At 38.8% G+C, this 22641-nt stretch overlaps 1 protein-coding gene across 1 annotated transcript in view; it reads left to right on the forward strand.

Annotated features, from left to right (window-relative positions):
* Positions 1-20025, forward strand: part of CAP2 (cyclase associated actin cytoskeleton regulatory protein 2) — a 68816-nt gene extending 48791 nt beyond the window's left edge. Inside the window, exons 9-14 of the mRNA XM_064705230.1 lie at positions 11653-11842; positions 12675-12850; positions 14058-14181; positions 14405-14487; positions 17007-17147; positions 18748-20025. Coding sequence (XP_064561300.1) covers positions 11653-11842; positions 12675-12850; positions 14058-14181; positions 14405-14487; positions 17007-17147; positions 18748-18831 — 798 coding nt within the window. The 3' untranslated portion in view covers positions 18832-20025. The remainder of the gene's footprint in view (positions 1-11652; positions 11843-12674; positions 12851-14057; positions 14182-14404; positions 14488-17006; positions 17148-18747) is intronic.
* The last annotated feature ends 2616 nt before the right edge of the window (positions 20026-22641 follow it).

The raw sequence follows: 22641 nt of genomic DNA on the forward strand, positions 1-22641 counted from the left end.
ATAAATAGCTTTATAAAACTATTATTTTAGATATATAGAAATAGCTTCTGGAAACAGAGAGAGTAAATATAACTGCATACCTAATTATTTATGCTCCTTATATAACCTGCTTCTGTGTGTTACATGTGAGATGGTAGCAATGAATATTTTTCTCTAAGAGAGGTATAAACATGGAAAATTAATTTTATGTTTGGTATAAATGTAAGAGTTTATGTCTACCATCTACATTGATACAGTGTTCTATTTTACTTTAATAATGTGCTTGTGTTTATCATCTGATTAGGAGAACTGCTGAAATACATTAAAAATGTAATCATCCTGCTCTTTACTGATACCATCTCCTAAACCTCCCATATACTTGCACATGCAGTCTTTCACACCAAATTTATAATTTTTTAGGTGTACACAAATATCATTATTTTTAATTTTAATATTCAGAGGACTAATACAGGTCACCATTTAGTTCTCAAAACAAACAGTTTTAAGAACTTGGGAACATAGGGAAGTGAAGTAGAACTTTCAGATTAATGGCCTTCCAATCCAAACCATTCTGTGATTCTGTGAAGTGTAGCTTAACATGGAATAAGAGCTGCAACACCCTTCCTGTGAAGACAGGCTGAGAGAGATGAGATTCTTTCAGCCTGGAGAAAAGAAGGCTTCATAGAGACCTTTTTGCAACATTGCAATATATAAAGAGGGCTTGTGAGAAAGACTGGGAAAGACATCACCAAGGCTTGTAATGACAGGACAGAGGGCAATAGTTTTAAATTGAAAGATTGAATATAAGGAAGAAATTTTTTATTTTGAGGGTGATGAGACACTGGAACAGGTTGCCCAGAGAAGCTGCAGATGCCCCATCCTTGGAAGTGTTCAAGGCCAGGTTGGGTGGGACTCTGATCAACGTGGTCTATGAAAAGTGTCCCTGCCCATGGCAGGGGGTTGGAACTGGATGATCTTCAAGGTCCCTTCCAGCCAAACATTCCCCTGATTCTGTGGTACCTGGAAACGTTGTTTTCTCTCTCCCTCAATGGAGGTTATAACCATGTAAGAGAATGTAGGTTACTTGTGCTCAGCAACAGGCTGCAGCTTTCTCTTCATAGCCTTCATGAGGCATTGTACAAGGCCTTTCAGTTCTCAAGTATTTGAGTGCAGGTTCAAACATGGGAGAGAACTCTGATCTGCATGTACATCTTAGTCTGAAGCAATGCAGAAATGTTTGAACAGGATAAATTACAAGACTGTAATTATTAGCTACTTTGTAAGTTTCTATAGTAAAAAATGTAAATATTAAGCATGATTCCTTTATTTAGTACAGAATTTCACACTTGGTACATCCTATTCTTTTATGATCTGTGAATGTGAGAAGATCTAATGATTTCTAAATTATTATTACATAAGGAAAAGGAATTGTAGTACCCCATTAGCTGAATTAGCCTGAGAATCTGGGATATAATTCATTCTGTTAATACAGAAAAAGAATAATCTTCACCTTTAATAGAACTTCACTGATACAGAGATAGTGTTGTAAGGTGAAGGCTTGTTACATCCATTTGGTCAAACAGGAGGAGCTCTCAGTGCTGGTGAGTACTGGTTGTCTTACTCAGAAGGGTAGCTGTTGAAGATTATGTTTGACTGGTCCTAAAACCAGTACCTCAGCCATTGTGTCTTTATATTTCTCTGTCTTCAGCTGTCCAAGAAATTGCTGAAATCTAGGTGTGACTTGTTTATTTATATTAAGCATCGTTTCCTGCCAACAGTGCTCATTCCATCATGAGTGATAAGCCCATCACTGCATGTGAAGTACTGATTTCACTTCACTTTGGATATCACTCATATCTGGAAGTTGTCTTGGAAGTATGCTTCATTTAAATTATCCTTTATGTGATACAAGTCTCAAAGATTAAATTGCAGACTCATTTTTATGGATGTATATATTTTTTTAAGTTTTACTAAATGTGTGTGTAAGAAAATTAGAATTCAGTAAGTTAGCAGGTTGTTTAAATCGCTTAAATGTTATTTAAATATTTCTATGAAGCTTGGTAACAAATACATTCCAGAAAGTAATGAGCTGCTCAAGTGATAATTTCATTTTTTTTTATACATTTTAAAGTGTTGAATGGAAGTCACAGATTCACATTGTGTGAAGTTAAGCATAAAGGTCTGCAGAAGCAGGGTCTAGACAAAAAATGTGATATATAAAAAGGCTGTAGATATATTCCAGACACAGTTGTTAATCATTGCACACAGCAGCTTGCACTTACATGCATAAAAGGAAAAAAGGAAAAAGCATTAGTTTGGCAAGGCGTTAACAAAGTGGAACGTTTATGAGAGGCAGACATTGGTGTAAAAAAGGTATTTTATTATAGAGGGGGAGAGAAAGAGAGAAGTGTCTTGGGGTATGTAAGTACAGATTTCAAAGTGTATTATACCAATAATTTACCCTTCATATCTGCAGAAGTCAACAAAGCAATGCATGAAGTTTCTATAAAAAGCTCTTAAGTAGCACATTTAGATATTTCTAACAAGAGTGAAGAGTCAGGAAGAATATTAACTACTTCTTCTCTCCCAGCTGTATTGTCAGTGCTTGAACTCCAACCAAACCCCAGGAGCATAAGCCTAGATCAGAGGATTTCCTATGCTTGGGTTTCCAAAAAGGGGACAGGATTTTTGAGTTGGTGCTTGGCCCACTAAGCTATACTGTGGTGTGCACATTTGTGTGCATGCGAGATCCCAAAGCTGTGCCATTTCCAGCTCCCCCTACCCTTCCATCAAGCTGCACAGGGCAGCTGCAGCCAGCCTTGGAAGAGATCACTAGTACACACAGGAAAGTTTTCCTGGCTCTGGCAGCAGGCACACAGGCAGGCACTTCAGAGGAAAGAGAAAAAAAAGTCTTAATAAATTAGAAGACAGACACAAAAACTGGTGCAAAGGGTTGAAATAATGTTCAAGCAGTCACTTCTGACAATAACACTTATCTCTATCTGCTTTATAAAAAGTTTGTGATAAAAACAGATGTTCATGGATTTTTGGATCTAACACAGTTCTGTCTTACTTTGGTTGTGCCAAGTTGTGTGACAATATTTTACTTGTTAAGGGCACTCTATTGAAATGTGTGACTGTGTGAGGAGAAAGCCAAGGAAATAGTGAAGGATGTAGTGTATTCAAGAATACACATAGAAGGAAATAGTGTGCATCTGAACCTGTTTTGCTCCTCGTGTGGAGTGGTGGTACAGAACCAGACTGGACTGTGTAAATTGGCATTTCAAGGAATGATGGATATGGTTAGTATATTTGATGGTACTGTGCTCACAGAACAAAAGTACATATCTCATGTATGTTTGTGAGCAGGATTGTCCCAGAGAGTAAAAAATTCCATGTATTTTCAACATAATCTGAAATAGTAATTTTCATTCATTGATTGTGCCTATGGCAGAGAAAATATGCTTGCCAGTGCAAGTCAGATGGATCTACAGTATTTCCTTAAAAGTGTAATTTTGTAGTTCGTTATCTTGGATGTAAAGTGTCCTTCTGCCTCCTACACCCTGTGCTGAGTGGCCATTCACTCATCTCTACATCTCAATTGAGCTATCTTGACAATGGGGACAATAAGCAATTACCAGCCTAATGGAGATTTGTTTTAATTTGCTACCAGATATGACATTCTTAGATGTCAGTGAGTCTTTGGAAAAAGCTGTTGTTACAGTGAAATATTTTAAGTGCCCAGGGTAGCATTTTACCTATTCAGTAATTGTCATTTTTGCTTGCTACAGCTTTCTGTTTTTAACAAGCAATCCACAGCTGTAATAGTGACCTGTCCTTTTTCACTTCTTTCTGATAAAGAGCAAGTGCCTTTTTTTCTCTTTTTTTTTTTTTTCTTCAGAAGGGATTCTGGTGAAGCATGCCTCTTTCTACCCTCCACTTCTTTTTGGTGATGCAAATAAATGAACAGCTGTAATATAAGCTCACAAGAATGCCTAATGAAAAGTTTGTTTGCTACAAGACCTGCATGAGTAATCTGGGGGAAGTGAATCTTCTGCTCCTATTTCTGTAGGTTAACCTTGCAGCAAGAAAACAACCAGTAATAATAAGAGACTGCTGTAGTTTTCCATATATCAAATAAGAGTTAAGACGCAAATCTTGCTCAAAGATAATTGTCTTGAATGTTTCAGTTGCAGGTGGATCTGTACTTAACATTTTGTTCTTTGTATACAATAGTAATTTAGGATAGATTTTACCAGCAGAATACAGAATTTCACTCAAGTGATAAGTGAAATCCTCTCCCCCTTTACAAATCAAAACAACTTAGGATGAAGTCTGCACATCTTTAAAAGCAGTTGAGATTTATTTAAATCCTGTTACCATTGAAGCCAGTATCTTCAAGTCTTTTTTTTCCCCCTGAAATAGCGTTTTTAAAAACATTTATTACTCCTTAGATAATACTCTAAAAACATTCCTTAAAAGCTGAAAATCTCCACAAGCTCCACACCAAGAAGTACCATCATAATTCCTACATTAGCCTTATTGAGTGCAATTATCCTAGTCTCAGTGTAGACTTGGGCATTTTATTCTAGTCTAAAATAATTACCTCCAGACATTTTCTTATAAATTGGCCCTGCCTTTCTCCTGTTCTATCAAAACATTTTCCTGTAATACATCATCTCTGTACATATTGATGTGAACAAGCTGCAGAAGACCAACTTCTGCAGGCAAAAGCCTCCTATTATCTGTCCAGTATCTCTTCTGTGCTGTGTTTAGTTTGACCTACTTATCAAGCAGCCATCGTCTGAGCCACTTCACTAAAGCTAAAGGTCAAAACTGTAGTGCCAAATTCCAGCCACAGCCAGGACTGCAATCCCAGAGGCCTTATTCAGATAGAAGGAAGGGCAGCACGGATATACCAATTTAGATGCCTGTATCTCGGAGAAGACGTAGACATTTCCACAGCGCTCAGTTTTTCTCAGTAATAGCCTTTTCTCTCCTTTTCTGTATACCTTCCATTCCTTTCTCCACCCTTCCCCTTCCCTATTCCCTTATATTTTTTTTGTTGAAAAAATTGCATCCCTTAGGTGCAAGTGTTTCTTTCTCAGACAATAGGCAGTGTTCTGGTTTTTGGTACAGGGTCAATTAAAAAACTGGCTATCCTGGCACCTCTACAATAGTTCCCTCTTTGGTGGAGACTGCCTCAGTCACATCCCTGTCCCTTTGAAAGAAAGTATTTTTACTCTCTTATTCCAGCAGTGGGTGAAAATATTTGTCTTTACTGTATATCAGTTGTATTCCCTAACTTGGACCAAGCACCATTCAGACATGTTAAGGGAAAACCTGGGCAAGGCCTGCAGCCTAGTTCCAGTGGAAAAGGGAAAGGAAATACAAAATTGAAAGTGTGCAAGAGAGAAAAGGAAAGGTATATCTCTTAAAACTTCACTATCTTGCTAAAAAGATTGGTCTTTTTTTTAACCAAATTTTTCTATAGTAAAAGATGGTTGATGCCTGTTGGAGCACATTACGTGTTGGCAATTACATTATCATACAGTTCTCAAATGATTTAGAAAGAGCATGGCTGTATAAAACATTTCTGGTTGGGTAACTCTGAAGATGTAAGCATCATTTTAAATCCTGAACAGGTGATGAACGGCAAAAGTATATTACAGGGGGCTGCAAAGCTTGAAAACTCTGCAGATAAATAATTCTGCTGAGACTCAGTAACAAGGAAAGAACGGAGCTGGGTTTTTGTTGCTTTGTGTTTTAACTGACAACGATTACAGGCCCTGCAAGTCAGCTGTTTCATCCAGTAAATTGCAGCTCTCTGGGCAGCATAACTCCTTGCAGACAGGTGGCTTAAACAGAGTAGGTAACAGAACTGTTGTGCTAAGCTACTTTTACACAAAAAAACACCTTAACAAGAGCTCTGTGCCTCTGAGTCACAGTCCACCTGTTCCCAGAGGTTGATATGTGATATTTTGAGCTTCACAATTCTTGTCTTTGGCTGTGCATATGTATGAAAAGAACAATACAGAATGCTGTAATCATTTTAGGTGTGAAACTAGGATTACTATAAAGGGGCAGAAAACAGCTATATTCTTCCTTTTTTTGGGGGGGGGTGGGGGCGGGAGGGAAGAATGTATTCCCCATTAGGATTCCTGTTTGTCTGCTGCCATGAAAAGAAGGCTTTTCAATAAATTAAGGGAGGGATTTCATGACCTCTCTCTAAGCCACCTGTTGCTTCAGCTGCAAATAGATACTTACCTCTTAATAGGAATGACCAACAAAATAGGTACTGTATATCATACACATGCATGTATCATTTCTTTAAATGCATTATATAGATGCTTACAATCTTCTGGCTCAGAGTAAAATCAACCATTGCAGCTACAAGAAATGCATTGTGTCAGATGCTCCCCAGCAGGTTCCCAGCACAAGAACTTTGTTGCCCTCAGTGTCCATGCTGCACTGTGTCAGCCAAGAGCTGGATAAACACAGAGGAACACTGCGGGTGTTTGTACAGGGTCTGGCACGTAAGCCCCTCATATCCCCAGAGATAGGAGCGTCTAACTGGGGCTCCTTGCTGCTGCACTTCTACAAATATAGTAACAGTGACATGGAAGGCTAACCCAGGGAGCTGTTCAGCAAGAATAGCTCAGGAAATAGTAACATCTGCGATAAGACATAAAAAGAAATTCTTACTGTCTCTCGGTAGCTGGGCTCAGACCTGAAGACACGTCAGACTGCATATGGCCACTGAAAATTAGTGACAGTATGGCATCCAGAGCACTTGTGTTATATCTGAACAGCGTTTTATTTCTCTAACAAGATTGGCTTTGCCCTGTGCTCCGGGGGAAGGAAGCCTTTAGGAGAAATGTGCTTAACAGGGCCCAGCTTCTCAAACGGCTTCACTCAGCTCTGCTGTAATTTCAAGGGAATTAAATGAGAATTTCAACCAGGCAGCTATCTCAACATAAACAATCATTTATCTCTTCCAGCAAGGCAGTTAGGCGAGAAAAAGAAATGCACCTCACCCTTCTGCCAGTTGTACAAGATGAAGGTAGAGATATAACACACTTTGAGGTTGTACCACAATCCTGCAAACCCTGCACAGTGAAATTTATCAGACCCAGCAATGTCAGCAGCGTCAGACACTGTTGCTAAAGGAAGCTTCTCTGCCACAGTCAATGGGACGCCCTTGGGCCTCTCTGTAGATGGCTTGGGGCTATCCAGCAAGGAGCAAACCCTGACCCATTCCTGTCACCCCATTTAGAGCATGGGTGGAAGCTGAAGACAGCCCTGGGGGAAATGTCTGAAATGTTTTATCCCCTACAGAGCTCTTAGTACATGGCCACAGGGCCTGCATCTCCTGCTCCTGATAGGACCTTACTCAGGGAATTACATTTTCCTCCGTTTCAAAAAGCTCCAGGAGCACATTTCAAAGTACTCAAGTTTACTATGATGCAAAGCTACCAGGTTAAAAGTTACAGCTTACTTTTGTGTTACATTTTCACACAGTAAGGATGACTCTATCTGTTGTCCCCTGCTAATTCTCACTAGGGGCATATTTGTACATGGTGGAAAAATGACCACACAAACTAACATGTTAATAGGAGCAGTCAGCAATCAGTGTGGTGTCTGCAGACAGCACAGCACTGAGAGCAGCAGCTGTTGCCGAGGCAAACAGCTGAAATAAAAGAGGAAGAAAGGCAGCTTGCAAACAACCGCCTTCACTGGTCCAAATGGCTCCTAATACTTTTTATGTAAAGACACACTGTTGTTAACATCTGCGTGAAGTTAATCTGAAGAGTTGTTTGCAAATAGCAAAGCTGCTAAGCACCTGCTGCTTTAGGATAGATGAACTTTTGTGGGCATGTAACATGCTATTTTATTCCCAGCAGCTCTCACAAACGCCACCCTATACAGAACAGAAATGAATGGACTTTGTGAAGGGAACTTCTGTTGAAATTGGATAGGACTATACACAAGTATTACCAGATACCAGGACAGTTTAAGAGCCTGGTTCAGAAGTATCCTAGAGCCTGAAGGGTGTAAGTTGTCTTAGAAGAGGAACTAAGGAAAGCAAAGTAATTGTCGGCGACTGAGGTTGGTAACTTGGAGCTTCATTTATTAATAGATGTCAAAATTAATTTAAAAAAAAATCCTGGAACTACTTCACTTGGCTGATTTTTAAGTTGCCCTTTACATCAGTGTGACGAGTGCAGCACAGGTTCCATCTTCCTGGCATGCAGGGAATGCAAAAAGTGAAATGTGTATTCTACATTTCCAGTTACATTTTGTGCTTTCTGCCCCCTTCTGAGAGTTTCCCTGAGCCACTTTCCCACAAAGAATTTCACCTCATTTGAATTTTTATTTGATTTCAGTTAGGTACTTTAAAATGGCAAGGAAAAGAAGACTGTAGCCAGAGTTAGACTGTACCCTTCTTCCCAGCAGGTCTGTGCACCTTCTCATTAGTGAGACTTGTCTGTCTTTTCCATGCCATTTTATTTCAATGGGAGATTGTCCTACTGGAGTCCATGTTGTAAGATGGAGATCTACAGTGGAGCAGTTAAACCATATACTTTGGAGACCTTTTTTTCCTGTGATTTCTCTTTCAATTTTGCCTGGCCTAATTTATGATTGAAATTGTTTGCAGTTTCCAGAATGACCCTAGATGTTGAAAATAGCATGCTACAATATCAGTTAGCTTGTGTAGCTGTAACTCAGGTCTTAAACTAGACAAGATTTGCCATGCAGGAGAAAAGCTAACAACCAGTTAGCTTTTTTTGTCTTTTTTTTCTATGACTGCACAAAATAAAGGAGTGGGAAGGGTGACAGAACCTCAGGTGTCTTTACCTTGTGATAGCTTTTGTATTCTTAATTAGATCTAACTCAAAATCTTTTGTGCTCAGTGGAGATAACCACTGACTTTGGTGGAGGGACCAGGCTTGTACAGGAAAGTAGAGGCAGATGAGCAGCATGAGTGCAATGAATACATTTTTTTCTTACTTTTGAAATCCACTTAAAAGGACTAGAATGTCTTAGCTGCTCAGGTCAAGAATTGAGATTTTTGAGTAGACTTGTTTTTTCATCAGTACTCCACTATAAGGAAAAAAGCTCCTAGTTTCCCAGATCCTTTCCTACCTCATCTGTTCCTTGAAAATAAATATAACAATCTCCAGTCATACAAAACCATGTCAAAACTTAACTAATGTGTTTAAAATCCTTCATCTGTACTTTGACAAGGAAGTTCTTTCAGAGTTCTGAGACAGAGATGACCTCCTTCCATAGATAAACCCTCCTGAGTTTTAGTTCTGTCTCATTACATGGATATTCCCATACTTCAGTTGCCATTTGGGAAACTGCCTTTGATACACTACTCAGCAGAATTATTTCAGCCCAGAGTGTCTTGCACTGGTCTTTAATGGCCTTGAGTTTGACACTTGAAGCAAAGACACTGCCAGAGTGACCTACAACTCTGTGTTACATGCAGAATACACAGATAGCTTCCAGAAATTTTTTCTCTAATGCACCTTTGCAGCCTTTGCACAATTTAGATCGTGTAAATTCTTAGTGGATATGTGAGTCTTACACAAGTTTCTGGAAAATTACAGCACTGTACTGGTAGGCAGGTGGAAGCAGGAGGTATTTTTGAGAAATCAGATGTCAGTCTGGAATTTGGCAAGCGAATTTTCATCTCAGACTAAAAGTTATTAGCCATTACCACTACTGCTATTAATTGCCTTTCGTAAAGTCTACATAATTCATAACTGCATGTTCACACTGTGAATGGTGAGTGCCATTTCTGAGTATCTGAGTGTTTTAAAAAGCCCTGCAAATGCAAGGTTCATAATTCTGGATAACCAGGGCATAGTGGATTCAGTTGCTATGGTTGCAGGCAACAGAAGGGGAAGATCTGTATTGCACCTCAGGCAGCAATAACTGATTGTACCACTAAATCCACTTACATTCTTTTTTTTTTTAATTACAATAATTCATAGTTTTGCTGACTCTGCTGCAGGTAAGTTCACTGGCATTAGCAGAGGCAGGGAACAGGCACTATAAACTGAGGGCCCAGTGAAGAAGTTGTCCCCAGCCTAAGACACTGACCTGTAATAAGGAAGTATGTAAGCAGAAGCTCTGAGCTAAATGTATCCATGCAACACTTGAATATCTCCAAAAGCAGTAGACTTTAGTTCCAGTATATCTTGACAATAAATTATGATTGGTTCCAAAAGGACACTCTTCTCATTTGTTTACATTTGATCAAAAAGATTTAATAACAAGAAGAGAGCTTATCCCCTTAGGAGATCTTGGACTTTTATTTTGTTTTTAAAGTGTATCTGAAGAGTAAGTTAAAAAGGAGTATGTGGACCTCAACCCTTTTCCTGTTATCAATTTAGGATTACAGACCAGAACAAGTTTTACTTTTTAAAAAATAGCTGTAGTTTCCACTCCCATGAGATGCATGAATCAGATCAATGCTTTGCTGTTTCAGTTTAGTGGACAGCAGAAAGAGTAGTACCATAAGGGGTTAAAAATATCCTCAGAGGCCAGCTAAGCAATATCTGTTTCCAGGATGGATTACCAGGGGCACACTAACAACCTGTATCTCTTAACAAAGGCAGCCAGTTAGAGGAGCTGTGACTCCCTAAGTCGCTGTAATTTTCCCATTGTATCTGCCCACCTGTTAATATTTGCTGCTGCAATGCACAGTATCTCTGTCGCTACCTGAACTCATCAGAACCAATCTAATTTTCTCAATAGTTCTTTTAGAAGTTCTCTCTGTGCTGCAGAGAGGTAGGATCAGAGTGACACTCAGTGGCAGGATAGTAAAAGTGATTCTCAGATTGTCTCTAACATTTATTATTAGCATGTTACAGCATTCTTATAAGATTTTAGTCAGATTATTACTAGTATTTCTGTCTTTTTGATAAAATTCTATGTAAGAATTGTAATTCAGACCAAAATATGTACTTTTGATTATGCAAACTGAAAGAAAGATTTAGTTACTTACTTTGCCAAGGCCCCCTTCACTCCTGACTTGTGTGCTGGGATCTCCTGCAACTGAAAAAAAAAGAAAAAAGAATGTAAAAAATTGAACTAAGAACTCAAAAATTGAATTTCAGAATCAAGATACTTAAATCAACATAGTTTTACATTCCGTGGCATTTGAATCTTTACAGATAACTTGAACAGTTCCAAGAATAACATTTTACATCTTGCATACAATTTATCATGTTCCCTATGTATAACTGACAGTTCATGAACCTCTCCGTTATTTGTGTTGTACCAAAACATCATCTTTATATGGAAAAGGGAGATATTTTCCTTTTTGCGTAAGTAAACACTGGAATAAATTATGGAATAGTTACTGTTAAAGGTTTTTAACATCAGGCCTTAGAAGTGTTTAAGACAAATATTTTAGGTAGAGTCGTTCTGCAGTAAGGGTAGAGTGTGGGCTGTCAGTCTTTCTAGCTGTGCTTGCGCAGGTGCAGGGAAGGATTCATAGGATTGTATTCGATTATGAAGCCAGAAATTCTCCTGAGCCTGTGGCTTTCTAGAGTCACTCGAACCTGCAGCATTCAAGGATGTTAATAAATAAGAGCTGTTGTGATACAATGTTCCTTGAAACACCGTGTGTAAAATAATTCCCTCTGTCTCCAACAGGGTCCTGTTGCATCCTCCATGTCCATGCGATCTGTTCTAACCAGCGGCTCCGGCCTTTCCCCGCCACCTCCGCCCCCGCCGCCCCCGGGACCGCCCCCCATCTTCGATACGGAAACTGCCAAGGACGAAGGAACCGCATCCCGCTCAGCCCTCTTTGCACAGCTCAACCAGGGCGAGGCAATTACCAAAGGTCAGGGGACAAGAAATCGAATTGTGATCCAGCAGTCAAACTACATCAAGAGCTGTTACATCTTTCACAGCATTTCACAGCTTTCACAGCATTTTTAAGTTACATTCTGGCAGCTCAGATCCTTCTGAGGCTTGCAGTGGTTCGATGGAGAAGGCTGCTCCAAAACCTCCTTTAGAAGCCCTAGCCACCCAATAAGTTCAGTATACCTGACATTCACACCATTTAGAGGTATCCTTTTAATTTTAAGGCAGCCAAGCTAGATATCTTCAGCCCCCAGTAGCCGGTCAGCCTCTTAAGTTGCAATTGCAATAAAGTTTTATCTCTCTTCCTGACTCATATTGAGTGTACAAACCTGTGTCAAAATGTCTTACATGTCAGGTGAAATAAAGCTTTTTGTATTAATATTGGACAGCTGTAATTTAAGTATGTATCTGTGAATTTAAATACATATGATTGATATATTTGCATTTAATGCTGCAGGGATAGATCAAATATTGTCATAAATTAGAAAAAGAAACTCTGATGGAAAAACATGATACAACAAGCTCTCAGAGCTTGCTACAGACAGAGAGGGACCTAGAAGACATTGTGGAATTTTCTGTTGAAGATACTAAGAGCCCATCCATAGTAGAAGAGTTTTTATATGATCTGCTAAAAGTATGTCAGCAATTGCACTTCAGGTTGTTATCCAGGTAAACCTTGAGGAAATTTTTTTAAAAGGTAATTTCAGAGAATAACACAACTACAAACAAACTTCTCATGCTTCAATATGAGCACTTTAAGGATTGGAAAACAGACTCTCTTTCACAAGCATCCTTTCTTTTTGGTTTAGGGCTTCGGCATGTCTCTGATGACCAGAAGACTCACAAGAACCCCAACCTACGTGCCCAAGGTCCACCTGTTCGTTCTCCAACAAAAAGCCATACTCCAAGTCCTACCTCTCCCAAGAATTCTCCACAGCAGAACCATCCCCCTGTCTTGGAGCTAGAGGGAAAGAAGTGGAGAGTGGTGAGTTCCAGTCACACCTCTGAATTGCAACTTGCACGTTGCAAACCAGGAGGAGCACTGAAATATCTTGTCTGTCATTCACATGCAACAAAACAAAGTTGCAACTAAAAATGGCTGAGTCCTCCATTTCTCTGCATTTGCTACACTTCAGCTTTTACTGTTCTGTAGGATTTTAAGTTATTCATTTGTCTCTGAGAATCACTTATTAATTCATCTCACTGGAGAACATCAGAATCGGCATATAAGTTCCTTATAAAATCAGACAATGCCCCAGAAACAAGCCCATTAGAGAACACCAGTTAAAATCTCTTCTTGCAGGCCATTCCTGTGAATGAGAGAGAACAGTCATCACAGTTTCCCTAGCCAGTGGAATTATACATTTATATTTCATTGCCCATTCCATGCAAGCATGTCTTCTGTGCTTAAAGTAGAGGAGTGTTTTCCTTTTGCCCAATCTACAGATGGAAAGAGGAGATTTGTTTTAAGTTTGGGTGTTAATTTATGTAGGCATATACCAAAGAATCGATGAATGAAAATTGATGTGACTGTGTTGGTTAAGAGAGAGCAGAAAGAACATGCAGTTTAGTCATGCAGAAGGTTATATACACAGTCAGTGTATATTACAGTGGAGCCCAGTTTGCATAAGGAGCAGTCACTGTTTGCCTGTGGTATGTTGTTATGGTTCTACTACTTGGAACTTTCCTTGTGGATCCCTAGGCTTTCCTGGACATCCCTGGAGTGTAATTGTTCTTTTAAGCCTAGTGAAAGGAAGTTTATTTGCCTATTACTCCATTATTGTATATGGTAATGCCTGTATGTGTTCAGAATATTATATAACACTTGGGGAAGGAAAACTTGCTCTGTTCTTCAGTCTGAATCAGATGGGAGCCAAACAGCAGTTTTGTGAGTGCCTTTTTTTAATTGTTGTGAGCATAACATCTTTGCTGCAAAATGAATGGATTTTATTGCTCTCTGTGCTAACTTCTTCAGCTCTGCAGCTCTGAAAGATACAGTGTCATCTAAGGGTCACTTAGGTGAGATATCTGGTCACCAAGCAGATTAGGATTTTAAGCCACTGGAAGGATATTGCTGTGTTGTAACTGAAGATGCAATGACTCGAGGATAAATTGTACTAAACTCTGTCTGACTGTTAGCTAAAGACTGTTAGTTAAAGACAACCAATTAAATAAACTTTCTTTTGAAATAGGAATATCAAGAAGATAAGAATGACCTGGTCATTAACAACACTGAACTCAAGCAAGTGGCCTATATTTTTAAGTGTAACAAATCTACACTTCAGATAAAAGGAAAAATCAACTCAATTACTATTGGTGAGTGGGTAGCTCAGCTGGGCTTCAAGTGACAGTCTTGAAAAAACTGACTTATGTGATTAATAATGCATCTGAATCATTCCATTCATTTTAATGATTGATTATGAGAGTAAAGTCACTCAGCTATGCAGTGCAGGACTGGGAATTTTCATAGTTAATGTAGCAGGTGTGCATGTATTTGCTTTTGTCTTGCCTTTCTTATTTATGATTGCTTTTATTTTAGACAACTGTAAAAAGTTTGGCCTTGTGTTTGACAATGTTGTGGGAATCGTGGAAGTGATCAACTCCAGGGATATTCAGATTCAGGTAAATATCCAATTGAGAGATGAAGACAGACCTAGAACAAATGGGGGTGAAAAAGCCCAACGTATAGTTACAAGAGATTTTAAAAATTCACAGAGCACAACAAAAGTAAGAAGTATCTAAATGGATCTTTATATGCTTCAAATTCTGTTGATGTTTTTAGAAAATGCTTGTGAAAAGAATTTACTATCACTGAACCAACGTCCCATAGCCCAGTGCCTTCTGGTTCTGGTGAAGCTGAGAGATCTGTGCACTGGCAGAACTGTTCCTTCTGTCACGGATCTGCTTGCTTTCATGCTAAGCAACTCCCAGCACTTGGAAGTTCAGTAGTGCTTACAGCAGAAATTCTAGCAGTTAGCTAATTGACTTCTAAGTGCACAAGATTCTTTTCTTTACTTATCCTCTCAATTGAAATGTTCAAATAGACTGTCAAAGGACAACTAAAACTTATAACATAAAAGTAGGTGCTGGGATTTCAAAAAATCTCCCTGGCCAGTGATGTGACACTTTATGTAATTAAGTAGTTTTAAGTAGTAATTTATTTGCCTTCAAAAAGCTTAATCAGACATCATCTTCCTTATGATTCTCATGAAAAGAAAATACACATATTTTAAATCTATACATTGCCCTCTCTAGTGGGGACACTTGTCCTGCTCAAAATGTACAGTCTACCTGACATTTACTTCAGTCATCCTGTTCCACAGAGGTCTAACTACCTGCTCTAATACTGGGTTGTGTCTGCCACACACTGTGTAATCTCAAGAAGGGACTCCAGGACATACTATTTTGAGTGAAAAAAAATGTTAATTACTACATTAAACTGCCACTCTTCAAAGTGAGGTCTTTTGCTTAAGAGGCTGTGCCTGCTGTATGACATTAAATATAGGCAGTCCTGCTCCATGCTTCAGAAGTAATGGTCACAGCCACCACAGGGAATAGGAGCAAGATGGGGTTTTTATATGTTAAACCTTATGCAAGTGACTGAAGTGTAACAATCAGTTTTATTCATGATCACTACATGTCTTTTTACAGCAGAGGAGACAGTGAATTATGGATCCCAGGCACTTATTTGAGCAGTTTTCAAATAATTATATTGTTTTTAATCATTACCTCTTAAACTATTCATGAAAGCTGAAAAATTAGTATGTAATAAATAGCAAAGCCCCAGCTTGCTAATACTCAAATAAAGTGGAAATACCTTTTATAAGAATCAAAATAAAGCATGTTCTATGAATATTGATAAGGCTTCTATGTATATCATGGAGCAGAGTGGGCATCCATTTAGGAAGGCAGGATCTGGTTATCTGCTGTATGCTGCTTGAATCAGGCAGCTCCCACAGGGCTGGTGTATGCTAAGTGCCAAGCACCTCAGTTTTCTCAGTAATTTGAAGACCTGAGTTCAGAATGTCCAAACACATGACATGTTAAGGCAACAGATTTCAGTAAATTAATCCTAGAGATTTTGCTATAGTGACTTCAGTGTCATATTGCTTGTCTCTCCTTTATCTCAGTGGTATATTTTTTTCTTGCCAGATGATTGCAAAATTTTTTAAACACCCCTTCCTTCTGTTCTTGATTGCATAAGAACCCATTTAAGAAGAGGAACTTTAAGATACATTGATCCACTGCATAGCTCATACTTCAGGATAAGGGTGGGATGCAAGAGGACAGAGCACTTGGTTTACTGCCACATTTAAGGAACTGAAGTTGAAAGATATTCTTTAATTAAGTGATGGGAGGCACTCCCATTACCAAGTACATCTCTGTCACGTGCTGTCACTGTTCTATGGCTTAGGCTCTGGTGTTTTGATGTCCAGAGTATATTGCTGTCCTTGCTAGAGAGGGCAGGAGCAGGAATTTTACTGACAAAAAGTGAGTCTAGTCTGTTGGCCATGAAGATATCTTTCAATCTGTAAAATTGTAAACAAGAGAAGATTTCCCTTCCTCCCCTCAAGTAAATCCTGTGCTTGCTCTTAAAGAGACATACAAAATAGTTTTAGAGATTTAAATTAGTTGATCTTAGTACATATTCAGAACTGTAGCTTGCCTGAAGAGGATAAAAACCCTTTCCTGTTGCATGCTACAAGCTTTGAAGTCTTCAGAGTGTATTACAAATCCCTTGTTGAGTATTACTTTATGCTGGGGTCTTTCCTTTGCCCTTACTGGGTTGAAGTTGACATGTTTGACTTCTTAGCCAATACTCACTGCTGAGCAAGGTGAACACTGCCTAAATATCAGCACAAAAGTATCACTGAAATTACAGAGAATCAGAGAAGTACTGCAATCAAACTGTATATTAAAAGCTTGCTGTACATTACAGTTTTGTTGTTGTGTACAGGTCTTTGTTACCACCACCAAGAATTTTCAGTGTCCAATAAATCAAATAAAAGCATCACACAGGCAGGTGACACATAGATCAGGTGCTGGTGGCCAAAATTAGACCTAGAAGACAATGATTTTATTAACAGTATCTCTGTTTGCATTTTATTAAGATTTGATGTTAAGTAGATTTTATTTTGCAGGTGATGGGGAAAGTGCCAACCATTTCTATTAACAAAACAGAAGGCTGCCACATCTACCTCAGTGAGGAGTCATTGGATTGTGAGATTGTGAGTGCCAAGTCATCCGAGATGAACATTCTCATCCCCCAGGACGGTGATTATGTGAGTGAGATACTTTTTTAAATTTCCTTTCTCTTTCATACTAGTCTTGGCAGCTAAGAGCACTTAAGCTGCTAGGAAAGAAACTGATGTAACACACATAATTATGTCACCAAAAATGATCCAAAACAATTTAATTTCTATGTGCCTGTATCTCAAGAGGAAGAATTCTTTATTTTCTGGGTCACAAAGTAATTTCAGAGCTCAAAAATCATGTCCCCTCTTTCCATTCTGATGGCTTCATGTCCTATCCATTTGATCTTTTTTTATATCTAAACATAGTCTCCCAAAGAAATTACCTTCACAGAAGAGCACTTAAGTTGGAAGATGATGAGGCCAAAACTAAGATAAATGTAATGCTATTACAGGTGAAATAATACAGTATGATATACTTGTTTTTTCTACAGCTATTGATACATGGGCAGCAGCTGTAGTACTTTGTACTATTTTCAACATATGTCCTTAAAAGCCACTTAAACTGGCACTTTTCCAGTTCCTTTCCCATTCTAGTAAAATTTTCCTACTGTGCACAGTGGCATTTCTAGTAAAGTCATGCTCTGTCACTTCACACACAAGCAAGCAAAGTGTGTGTGAAATAACAGTTCCCTGGTGTCGTCAATGGAGCAGAGTTGAAATTGCAGTGCATGGCCATAGACAGAACTTAAATTTCTTGCTAGTCTCTTGGGCTGGAATTTGGTACAGGGGTTTAGGCTTTATGAAATAAAATGTGTAATGAGAACTTTTGTGCTTCACATTTCCAAATGTGACTGCTAGATGGCCAGCTTTACACAAGTAAAAAGGGAACAAGTTTTAATGGGCTAATATTCACTTATTTCTTTTTTAAAAAGAGTCCTTTTGTTCAGTCTCACCTCAAAATCACCATAACATCAGAAATTACTGGCTACCAAAACATCTCTTTGAGGTCTAAACAAAAAACTCTTCTCTTCACATATTTTTTTCTTTACTGGGTACAGAGAAATACTCAACAACATCCCCCATCATTTCACTGAATTTGTAGAATAGAGGGGCATTTTATTTGATGTTCTGCTTCATTTATGTACCCCACAAAGGATGCTGACTATTTTGAAGTGTATCACACTTAAAATGACTGGGATATTTTATTTTATTTCATTTTATTTTATTTTATTTTATTTTATTTTATTTTATTTTATTTTATTTTATTTTATTTTATTTTATTTTATTCTTCCATATTAGAGTATTGCTTTTGTCCTTAAAATTGGACTCCTGGCTTAATCTCCATATCTAAATCCTCTATACTGTCTTCCAACCCAGACATCGATGGAATCTGAAGTCATTTCTGACATGAGGCTTATTTACTTTGTTGATGCAGATAATGGTGTGAGAGAGATTATTGCAAAGTCCTACCATACCAAGGCTGTTTGAAACTGGGTAGCAATCAGCCTTTTTCCTGTGTGGCACCGTAAAATAACTTCCTAGGGTAATAAAGAAGGCTTCTCTCTAATCCCAGCATGTCTGAGCTATCAATGCTTTCGCAGTCATGTAGAACTAATAGTATTCCACCAGTTTTCATGAGCTATCCCCTGTTTGTTTAACCATCATTGTCGCCTTTGTTTCCTACCAGAAAGAATTTCCGGTTCCTGAACAGTTCAAGACAGCGTGGGATGGATCTAAGTTGGTCACTGAACCTGCAGAGATTGTGGGTTGACTTCCTCACGCCATGGAGCACTTGCTGAGCGCGGCCAGACTGCGGCCAGCACGCACAAAGCAGTCATGTAAAGAACTAGAGGTAGCAGGAGTTCATGCTGCTCTCATAGGCCTTCAAGCATTAGCTCTGCATGCTAGGAACAATAACACATCTGGCACCCTTTTGTTGGGCATCCCGCTCCTGGTCACGTCTCCACACAGTTTGCCTTCACATACAATTTTAATTCTGAATGAGAATGCAATAGGTTAAACCCCCCCACCCTCCAGTCACATCATTGGTTTGAAATTTTGTAGACATTAAGCCAACGTACTGCATGATACACTTTTTTTAATCATCTTGCTTCAGTGCATTCCTTTTTGTATTTCTGCTAATCAAAAACAGCATTAAGACTTTAAGGTGTTTATTTTTGCCTATTAAGCAATTCCTGTATGATGCAGTAAAAATGTACCTGTAGAAAGTATGCAATTTCTTGCAGTTCTGTGGCAATCATAATGTGTTTCGTTTCAAACAAGCAAAAAAGGACAACTTTCACCACAGCAATACATGAAAAAATGAAAATGAAAAAAAAATCTGGTAGTTTAATAAAAAATGTTTTTAATATGCATATTTAGAAGATCCCACAGTTTTCTGTGAAGATTTTACTGTGGTTCACAGACTTGCTGCTGCCTTCTCTTTTCTTGCAAATTAGTAATTCTTTCTAAGCTAGGGCCTCATCAATGCTAAAACCTTGCAGGAAATTACTTGAAGGTTTTTTGCTCCTTGGATTTCTTTCTTTTTCTCTTTTTTTTTTTTTTTGGGTGACACAATCTCTCACTTTTTAAAATTTCACATTTTATGTTGCATCTTATACAGAAAACCAAGAAAGACAGACACGTCTGATACCAGCTAGTTTCCCTTACTTATAAAGTTCCTTTAAAATATTTGTATTGTAACTCATCATGTTCATTAAAAGTATCATCCTGGGTTTTTTTTCCCCACATTTGTAGGAGTTACTCAGTTTCAAATGCGTTCACAAAGCAAAGCCATAGATTTATGCCAGACTCATTGTGAGCCCAAATAAAGGACTGGTTTAGCCCTTTGACTCTGCTTTACAGTCCTTACACTTATTTCTTTTTAACAAAGGTGGAGTATTGCATACATTTGTACTATTTCAGCACACAGTACAAATAAAGCTTAAAAAAATTTAAAAGTCAATTTATGTTTTTGATCACTTGTAATACTTTGTATCACTTAAATCACAGTGACATGCTTGCAGAGCTAGTTACAAGCTAAATTTTGTGCCTAACTTACCTTGAAAGTACATTAACTCTTAAGGGTTTTTAAGTATACCTTTGATTGTAAACCCTATACAATACAACCAGTAGTGCTCATTCCTTACGGTTTTGCTATCTGATGTCTAACCTATGTGTATAATGTGTTTGCTTTAATATATATCATTTTTTCAACAGTAAACTTCTTACGAAATAAAAAGGAAAATGTACTTGTTTAAAAACAAAGTTGTTCAGAGCTTAAGCTATTGCACTGTTTGTCCTACAGGCCTTCTCTTCCTTAAACCCTGTTTCAAAAGCTGGAGTGAGAAAAAGTAGCTCCTCCTTCCATTTCAATAAAATATCACCACTCTTGCTGCCATAATCCACCTCACAGTGAGTAGAGGATATTCTGTATGCTGGCAAATAAATCTGAAGTGTCATGCACATAACTTAGGTGACAGCCAGCAAATTGAGCTTTTCATGATTCTCACTTCTAGGTACACCTGGATGTTCCAGGGATTATGTCTAGGGAGATGATGATGATGTAGTGCAAGTTGGTATGGTTTGCCTTCTATTTTTAGCTTTTCCTGCTTTTCCTGTTGTTTCTCTATATGGCTTCAATCACAGGTGGTCCATTCCCTGTATCACTTGGGTGTGCCTCATCTCTGAAAAATGGGCATCGCATACTTGTCATGATAAAAGGATTGTTGAAGGGCTGAATCCTTAAATCATAATTGTAATGTGTTCCACAAAATAATCTCCTTCTGGAGCATTCTGGCCTGGGATGCTGACTTTTTCTTTCATACAGCATCAAAGAGGGAACAAGGCATTATGCAGCAGCAGGATGGAGGTAAGACACAAACCAAGTATTAAATCCTGATGACAAACAGAAAGCAGCAAGACAGCCCTTAATCACTACAGAGGCAAATTCTTATAGTTCCTCTGAGGGATTGAACTCCCCCATCAAATACAAAGTCCATGAAGGCTGATCTGATTCTTTAAACATTTGAAGGCAAACTCCTTCATGGCTAGACCTTCACCTTAACATTCAGGTTAAGCACATTGCTTTGACTGGTCATTTAGCAGAAATAGATCCTGTAAAGTAACAACACATGCCTGACAGTCTGAGCACACCTCAGACCTTGGTCAGAGGGCAGAAGTTCAAAAGAAAGGAAGAAGGCCTTGCATGGACAGACCCAAGGCAATTGCTTCAACTGAAGAAAAGGGTACCAAGTCAATGCATGACTGGACACCAGAAAAGTAGGAGAGAGACCTCTAAAACAGATTTAGAATATCTAATCTAATATCTGTTTAGAATATCTAATATCCAGCACTCTTAGTCAACCACATAACAACAACAACAAACCTATAACCACCTTTTGTCAGTTCAGTTTGGTCATCATAAAAAATACTTGTCATACATTTCCAGTAGGTTGGACTGTTCTTTCCCTGCAACCTGTTATTAAATTCAAAATTACAAAGGAGTGCTAAATCAACAAAGTTCTGCTTCTACTTTACATGAATTTGTGTACAATTAAAGGTTAAAAACTCATTTTGTGAAAAATCAAGTTTATCTGAAGAGTAGAAATAGCCAACAAACTGCAGAAGAGTCATTTGATGAGTCATGTCAACCATGAGCAGTTGCAGCCACCAAGTTTTCAGCAGCAAGACTGATCTGTGTTTGATGGTTGATTCCAGCAAGGAATGAACTGCTAAATGCTGAGCATCCCTAAGGTCCCATTGATTTTTTTTTTTACTGCATGCTGTCACACAAGATACACCCCTTGATTTCTGTGTTACACTGCACTAATATTGTGGTCATGCCCTAAAGTCAGTACCACTGCCAAAACAGAAAACAGTTAATTTGGTTCATATATTAATAGGTAAAAAATGTGTATGGTGGAATTAGCCAGTTCATTTCTATAAACCTGCATGGGTCAAATATTCACCAGTACAGATGGTCTCAATCAGACAATAAAACACACATAAAAGGGAAGGTGAGTTTTTAATTTAAGTGTCTAAATGTAAAGAGCCTTTTTTCCTATGAAAAGCTTCAGTGGATGTCAAACTTTCTTAAATAGAACAGGGTGCAAAGAGGAGGGAGCCAGGCTCTCTTCAGGAGTGCCCAGTGGCAAGACCAGGGACAATGGGCACACATTGAAACAAACACAGGAGATTCCCTCTGTCCATCAGGAAACTTTTCAGGTGCAAGTGACCAACATTACCCCAGAGAGGCGATGGAGGCTCCCCCTTGGAGAGTTCAGAAGTCCCATGGCCATGGCCCTGCACAGCCGGCTCTAGGAGGCCCTGCTTGGGCAGGGGCCAGGGGGACTCCAGAGGTCCCTGCCAACCTCAGCCCCTCCGCGTTCTGTGATTCTCGCTTAGTTGTTACTAAGAGCCCACGGAAACTAGAAGCATCGAGGTAGTAACTCCAAGTACCCACCAGATGGCAGGAAACAGCCGAGGCCAGGCCTCCGCAAGCCTTTAATGACAACCTGCGGGACTGCAGCGTTGGCGAAGGGCGTGAATGCTGTTTGCCATTGAACTGGGGAATCCTGCC

This window comes from Zonotrichia leucophrys, chromosome 2 (genome assembly GCF_028769735.1).
Source record: "Zonotrichia leucophrys gambelii isolate GWCS_2022_RI chromosome 2, RI_Zleu_2.0, whole genome shotgun sequence".
NCBI lineage: Eukaryota > Metazoa > Chordata > Aves > Passeriformes > Passerellidae > Zonotrichia > Zonotrichia leucophrys.